The sequence below is a fragment of the Megalobrama amblycephala genome, linkage group LG13, assembly GCF_018812025.1.
Source record: "Megalobrama amblycephala isolate DHTTF-2021 linkage group LG13, ASM1881202v1, whole genome shotgun sequence".
Taxonomy (NCBI): domain Eukaryota; kingdom Metazoa; phylum Chordata; class Actinopteri; order Cypriniformes; family Xenocyprididae; genus Megalobrama; species Megalobrama amblycephala.
In genome coordinates this window covers 11,572,692-11,580,962 of record NC_063056.1, presented here as the reverse complement: position 1 = coordinate 11,580,962, position 8,271 = coordinate 11,572,692, and the positions used below count along the sequence as shown (strand labels likewise).

At 40.8% G+C, this 8,271-nt stretch overlaps 1 protein-coding gene across 1 annotated transcript; it reads left to right on the top strand.

The window, feature by feature from the left end:
* Positions 1-4,302: 4,302 nt before the first annotated feature.
* On the top strand, positions 4,303-7,703 carry si:cabz01093077.1 (C-C chemokine receptor type 4). Its single transcript, XM_048154174.1, has 2 exons — positions 4,303-4,634; positions 5,931-7,703. Exons 1-2 carry the CDS (start codon positions 4,612-4,614, stop codon positions 6,964-6,966), a joined length of 1,059 nt encoding a protein of 352 aa, XP_048010131.1. The 5' UTR covers positions 4,303-4,611; the 3' UTR covers positions 6,967-7,703.
* Positions 7,704-8,271: the final 568 nt, after the last annotated feature.

Below are 8,271 nucleotides of genomic sequence, written 5' to 3'. Positions count from 1 at the left end.
CAGCTGATTTGGCAGCGTTTCGGCGAGGCCCAGGTAGACCTGTTTGCCTCCCCGGAAACTGCCCACTGCCAGTGGTTCTATTCCCTGACCGGCGGCACGCTCGGCACGGATGCCCTGGCACACAGCTGGCCCCCGGGTCTACGCAAATATGCGTTTCCCCCAGTGAGCCTTCTCGCACAACTCCTGTGCAAGGTCAGGGAGGACGGGGAGCAGGTTCTGTTAGTGGCTCCGTACTGGCCCACTCGGACCTGGTTCTCAGACCTCATTCTCCTCGCGACAGCCCCTCCCTGGCCGATTCCTCTGAGGAAGGACCTCCTGACTCAGAGACGGGGCACCCTGTGGCACCCGCGTCCCGATCTGTGGAACCTCCACGTGTGGTCCCTGGACGGGATGCGGAGGTTCTGAGTGATCTCCCGCAAGCGGTCGTAGACACCATCACTTCCGCTAGAGCTCCTTCCACTAGGAGTCTCTACGCGCTGAAGTGGAACCTGTTCGTCGAATGGTGCGCCTCTCGCCGAGAGGACCCCCGATCATGCTCGGTCAGATCTGTGCTTTCCTTCCTGCAAGAAGGGTTGGAGCGAAGGCTGTCTCCCTCCACCCTGAAGGTGTATGTTGCCGCTATCGCTGCACATCACCATGCAGTTGAGGGTAAGTCCCTGGGGAAACACGATCTGATCGTCAGGTTCCTGAGGGGGGCAAGGAGACTGAATCCTCCTCGCCCTTCCTCCGTACCCTCTTGGGATCTGACCCTGGTTCTCACAGCTCTCCGGGGTCATCCCTTTGAGCCTTTGCGATCAGTCGACCTGAAGGTTATGTCCCTAAAAACTGTCCTTCTGGTTGCATTGGCTTCCCTGAAGAGGGTAGGGGACCTGCATGCGTTTTCGGTCGACGAAGCGTGCCTAGAATTCGGGCCCGGTGATTCTCACATCATCCTGAGACCCCGGCCTGGATACGTGCCCAAGGTTCCTACCACTCCCTTCAGAGGTCAGGTAGTGAACCTGCAAGCGCTGCCCTCGGAGGAGGCAGACCCAGCCCTAGCTTTTCTCTGTCCCGTCCGCGCTCTGCGTGTGTACGTGGACAGAACGCGAAGCTTCAGGACCTCAGATCAGCTCTTTGTCTGTTACGGAGGCCAGCAGAAGGGAAAGGCTGTCTCCAAGCAGAGGATGGCCCACTGGATAGTGGATGCCATCGCCTTGGCGTATGAATCCCAGGGCGTGCCTTGCCCGCTCGGGTTGAGAGCCCACTCCACCAAAGGGGTGGCCTCTTCCTGGGCGCTGGCTCATGGCGCCTCGCTGACAGATATCTGTAGAGCTGCGGGCTGGGCGACACCTAACACGTTCGCTAGGTTTTATAGCCTACGTGTAGAGCCGGTATCTTCACGTGTACTCGCATCTACTAGTCGGTAGACGTGTTGTACCCGCTCTAAGTGTCGGCTTGCAATGCCATTCCCGCCCCCTGGCCGGATACGTGCATACTTTTACTCCAGTCGTGTTCCCCGCTTGGCGAACCCTGTCGAGTTCCTCCGCCTCCCCCTTCGGCTCGGACATTGCGGAGTGTCTGATGCCAGGCCTACATCCATCGCTGACGCTGTCTGTTGGCTGGGGCCCATATGTCGTGACCCCTCTACGTGAGCGGTCCCATATGTGTAATTGTCCACGGGTCTAAACTCCCTACGGCGAGCCCGTGTCTTTCCCTTAGCAGAGCCAGCTCTGCTGTCACCTGTCAGATGAGTCTCCCCCTACCCAGGTGGAGCCATCCCAGGGACCCCATATGTGTACTGCCCCCCGGGCCAGTCCATATGTGTATTCTCCACGTAAACTCCTCCCCCATTGGGTAGGTAGTGGCCTCCGCAGCGTCCCTTACGGGTTCGCTTCCCCAGTGTAGTCTAGTTTACTTAGTGGGTATTCGGTAAGACAGCAGTAAACTCTCTCGGCGTAAGCTCGCCCCTTCACCGTTCCAGCTGGTGCTATGGGTAGCCGAGCTTGCGCTGGGCACTGGAAGGGGTTTCGTAACTGTGGCGCTTTAGTTGGGATCCCAATTCGTCGGTCACTACTGACGTACGTCGAACGTGACCGACTGAAAGGGAACGTCTCGGTTACGTATGTAACCCTCGTTCCCTGAAGGAGGGAACGGAGACGTACGTCCCGTCGCCACAGTTCCTGTACCCTCGCTGTAGTGCGGACACCAGTTGTCTCCTCAGCGAAAAACAGAGTGCGATTGCATCCGCTTCCTATTTATATACACCTGTCGGGGGCGGTGCGCATTATGCAAATATCGCACGCCAATTCCATTGGCTTGTTTTAGTTCACACGAAGCTGATAGGGCTCTCTAAGCGATATCCCAATTCGTCGGTCACTACTGACGTACGTCTCCGTTCCCTCCTTCAGGGAACGAGGGTTACATACGTAACCGAGACGTTTTGTTCTGTTTTGTTTTTACAGAGGAGAGTGTGTGTTTTCTAGACATGGGTGTTATAGAAAGTCATGTGCTGTGTTTGCAAACATCATGTAAAATGCATGTCTTTAAATTAATTATTTATTGACATAATTCAAATTTATTAAAAATCCCTATTTAAGTAAATTTCACTTGACTCTATAAAAGTGGCTGTTTAAAATATTCTTGCATAAGTGAGCAGAAAAATTTAGACATTTAGACCACGTCTTTGCAGGTTCTGTGATTTGGCTCCATTTATTATTAATTTTATTTTATTATTTTCGTCATACCACACATATTGAAATTAAATGAAATCATGCTTTTGGAGCATAAGACTGGTGCACAAACGATAGTTCAAGATCAAAAAACACATGAAGAGAAGTGTTAGAATAATACAACATCAGCAATCACAGACATTCGCATTAGACTGGATTAGATTTCTCAGAGCACTGTGGAGTTTGAGCAAATAATAGTATATAATTTGCTCTGGAATTTTTATAGAGGTTGTCTGAGAAAAACATAGACATGGCAGATTAGGATGATATTCTGCACTTATTTGGAATTGACCTATGACATTCTATGACATGAAATCTAAATTTAAATGATCTCATGGATGTGGCTGTTGTGGTTTGTGATCATATGGGCACCAGCTGCTGCAGTAAATGTGGTGTATTCAAATAACTTTGACATAGTCCTTTTATGTTTACCCATTTTAAATGCCTATTGCCTGCTGTGCACAGTTGCCCAGAAGCCACCAGGTTGGCGGTGCCACCAGGCTTGGGCCCGCTTCGTTAATAACTGGCCTATTAACTAACTGACGAATTGTAAAGAACATTATTGTGTGTCTAAGACATAATCAGTGATCATTTTTACTCTGAATATAGTCATAAAATGCATCATTAATTACTCAAGTGTTACCTAGTCACTATGCAGGAACTACTAGTGATCTGGACAATTATTTTAAAGTGAAAAACAGCTTTTTTCGTTCTTGAAGATTTTTTTTTTTTTTACTCAGAACATGGTCATAAAATGCATCACTAATTAATCAAGTACCTAGTCATTCTTCAAGAACTACTAGTGATCTGGACCATTATAAGATGTTTTTCATTTTAAAATAATGGTCCTGATCACTAGTAGTTCCTGCATAGTGACTAGGTAACACTTGAGTAATTAATTATGCATTTTATGACCACTTTGAGAGTAAAAAAAAAAGAAGACAATTGCTCACATCTCAGACACTTTAATGTTGTGATTAGTAATTAATTAGTAATTCTTTATAATTTATCATAGTTACCTATTAGTTATTAATGATGCCAATCTCATTCTCTAATTATTTATTAGCTAATAAGGAACTATCTTAGTCCTAAATTTGATATTACTTACTGCTTAGTTAAGCTTGTTTCTATGTTATTTATTAGTAGTAGCTGAAGGGTTAATGTAGTACTACTCATTAGTCCAGAATTACTTCCTGCATAGTTACTAATTAATGACAGACCATTATTCTAAAGTGTTACCCAAAAATGTTTTGTTCATCCCTGAAAGATTGTCCTCATTTGTAAAACTAAAAGTTTCGCAATGTAGGAAAACTGATAGGCTTGCATATAAAACATATGTTTTTATTATAAATACCATGGTGAGCAGGAAAAAGAGAAATTCTCGAAACTTACACTTAATTAATTTTTTAACAAGCATTAGTTTCACTTGCTCTTTATTTTTGTCAATTCCTGAAAACTGACTCAATGTTGAAGCTGAAAAGAGCACAGATATTGGTCTTTTTTGTCATATTTGTCATTGGTGTGGGATGGAACTGTTTTTTAACATTTTCTATATAAAATGTCCTCAAAGACATGTGGGTGGGGACAGATATTAGCATTCATTCAGCAGCTATCACAGACTTAAATGACTCATTTATTTATTGTTTTATCTCGTCGGGAATTTCTTTTGAGGATCCAAAACTTGCTCAACTCAAACAGGAAATGTGTTCACATGTTACCTTTGCCGTGCAAGATACGCAGAAAAGCACACTGACACATGCAGAGGCTTCATTTTACAGGAAATTTGCTGAAGGCAAATGTACAGAAAGAGTGTGAATTTTTTTACAGAAAGAGTGTGAGACTTGCCTCCATGAACACACAAGTCTCAACATCTTAACAACAAGAGTGACTGCAATTTGTCGTAATGACTGAATCATATACCTACAGGTAAACTGATTATTTTTTTTAATTTACTGAATTTTTTATCATGTTGTGTTTAGATCCAGCATTTAAAAAATAACAAATCTTGATAAATTATATAGATTCTAAAATGTAACCCCTGTTTCTTGAAAACAGTTTGATATATTACATTCAATGTTGTCTATGCAATTATATCACATACTAGTGATGTCTACTCAGTTTTGGGAGGTTTTGTTAATTATTTGTTTTGTACTGTGCAAGTACTGTAATTCACAAAATTTGTAGATGAGATCACAGGTACTATGGTATTATAGTGGGATTGTGGTGGGACGTTTCAGAAAGCATGTGGTTAAACAGGATACTGCGACCTCCTGTCTCTACGCACTAATATTTGAAGAAAAAAATGAGGTCTGCATGTGACAGCTTTGAGATTTGGTATAAGTGTGTTTAGCACCTTTAAATTGTTTTCATGGTCAAATTTTGTATTAAAGAAATTGGAAGAAAAAATGGATGTATAGCCGTGGTAACACTTTATCTCGATGGTCCACTTTAGACTTTCTACTAACTATAAGTAACTTTGCAACTACAGGTCAACTCATTCTACTAAACCGAACCCTAACATCTAACCCTAGCCTAACAGTCTTCTGATACTCTAAGGGTTAGTTGACATGTAGTTGCAAAGTTACTTATAATTAGTAGAATGTCTAAAGTAGACCATCAAAATAAAGAGTAACCTCAGCCGCTAACGATAAAGCAACGGAATTTAGTTACTCTCTACAAATTATTATGCAAATGTAAATTTCCACATGCTTTCTGACTCTCATTTTCCAGATTTACAGAAGTCCCCATGATAGAGATTTGCTAATGAATGCATTAGAACTTGCTGACACCTACTTTCACACTATGACATTATCGCACGTTTGTTTCATTGTTCTCTGTGGTTTCAAAAAACAGCATCATAAACCACTGCATGATAGAGTCAAATGAGTGGTCTTAGTCCACAAAAGTGGGATGTTACTAGTTTAATTCATTGTGCTCAAGAACAACAGAAACATTTAACTAATTAAAATTGGGGTGCTTTTATAGTGATATTGAGTAAAAATGGCAGTAAAACATAATTCATTATAATAAATATTATAATTATGAATAAATACCTATAATCAAAACCAAGTATAAAAATGAATTATTAAATTAAACTATTACAATTTAAAACAATACATAGACAAGCCACTTTTTGTTTTCTAGTTTTATTATCTTCCCTCAGCAAATTGAGGAGCAATTGACATTCATATTTCACTAAATAACATTTATTGTTTGTTACAGGATGGATACAACATACGATTACTACGAAACGGAACTCCCATGCGAAACTGATAATTTAAACCTGAATTCAAACATCAAGGCAGCCATTTTCTACATAGTTTTTGTGCTTGGCCTTGTTGGCAACATCACCGTCTTATGGGTCCTCTTGAAAAAAATGCATGTGAAAAATATGACAAATCTCTGCCTGCTAAATCTGGCCCTGTCAGACCTACTAATGGTCCTCTCACTGCCCTCCTGGGCTCTCTATGCTCAGGGCCACTCCTTAAAATCCAACGAAATGTGTAAGGTTATGGCAGGTACATACCAAGTGGGATTTTACAGTGGGATCTTATTCGTGACCCTGATGAGCGTGGATCGCTATCTGGTCATCGTACATGCCGTTGCGGTGCTGGGAGCAAAGATGTTGCGTTATGGAATTGTGGCAAGTCTCATTATATGGATGGTTTCGATCTGTGCCGCCCTTCCAGAGGCCATCTTTGCAGCAATGGTCACAGAAGACAACATCACCACCTGTCAGCGAATTTATCCTCCTGGGTCGTCCCAGAAGTGGAAGCTTTTCCGGAACTTTGGTGAAAATGCAGTTGGACTGTTCATCTCTTTGCCCATTATAGCCTACTGCTACATCAGAGTCCTGATGGTTGTGAAGAAGACAAAAAACTCGAAAAAGGATCGGGCAATAAAGCTCATCTTAGGCATTGTCATCGTGTTTGTGGTTTTCTGGGTGCCCTATAACGTGGTGGTGTTTCTAAAAACCTTGCAGGACTTTGGCATTCTATCTAGCTGTAAGGCTGTTGGTAATGTCAACATGGCCATGGAGTGGACAGAGACAATCGCGCTCACACACTGCTCTGTAAATCCAGTGATTTATGCTTTTGTTGGAGAAAAGTTCAGGAAATGCCTTATAAGTGTGTTTTCAAGATACCTTCTATGCATGAAGACCTACCAGTCAACATCTACACAATCAAAAGTTTCAGAGAATGAAACTTCCAACACAGCACTTTTTTTTACATCTCCCAACAAAACTACACAAGTTTAAAGTTTTTTTTTAACGCAGTTAGATCAACGATATTGTTTCTGAATATTTTATGCTGTTTCTTTGTTTTGTAAATATTGTGCTTATCATTTAATCTTGCTTTGTTTTTTGTAAATATAAATATGTTAATCTTCATACATGTATTTCACTATATAATGGAACATACCATTTGTTGATTTAATGATGGTAATATCATATAAATTATTCTACCTCAATTAATGAAAACAATCATTATTGTTAAAAAAAAAAAAAAAAAAAGTAATAAACTAGTGCCTGTATTTCACGCTGGCTTCAAAATTAACTGATGCATTAAATGTAAGGAATTTACAAATAATTTCATATTTGCCAAAGTATGTCACCTACAAGCGTCTGTTCCTCAATATCTCTAAACTCTCATGACATGACCTGCTAAAAATTTATTCACTGGTTCTGTACAGCAGTCAATACCACAGGAAAAGAAACAACATCCTCAACCACACACACACACACACCCTTTGAGGGCAAAACCAAACAAAATAAAACATGTCCCCTCACATAGGCTAAAAGAGGATATGTGAGAGCAGTGTTAATATATGGAGGAACTTTATTTTGAATGCAGTCTATACTGGATTGATGTCTGTAATGTTGCATATTCCTAATGTCTGTGTTACATTTTTTGCCTAAACTACTTACACACTGATAAATGTTTCAAGATGTTTATCAATATGTAAATAAATAAATAAAAATTTGTTTCAAAAGTTTGTAATATTGTAATGCTACCTCTTACCACAAGAGCCCTCCCTAACACATATGGCATTACTACAGTCACATACACGCCTACACTTACCGAACAGCTCAAAAATAATTAACATAAAACATTTCAGTAACAACACTATCTCAAAACTAACTATATTGCCTCACAGTATACTGAATGATATAATTCTGACCATTTGTCCATGGCAGAAATGAACCTTTTCATTAAGGAGCAATATTTGCACCATGTAATTGATTTTCAGGGGCATTTTATTACCTTTATGGGGGTATATTTTCAAACCATATGCCATTACTATATATACAGTGTGTCACTGATTTCAACATAAAATCCAATCCACTCAATAATAACTATTATTAATAAAATTCTAATAAAATCCTGATAGAATATATTTTAAATAATTCAATGTTTTAGATTATAAAACTTTTTAGGTTTATTTATTCATTTACTTATTTTCCTGTTAGTTTACATTTTTATGTGTAAAGCTTCACAAGCTTTTCAAGTTATTGAAAATAGCTTATTGTAAAACTGTGAACAGAAATGCGACGCTTCAGGGA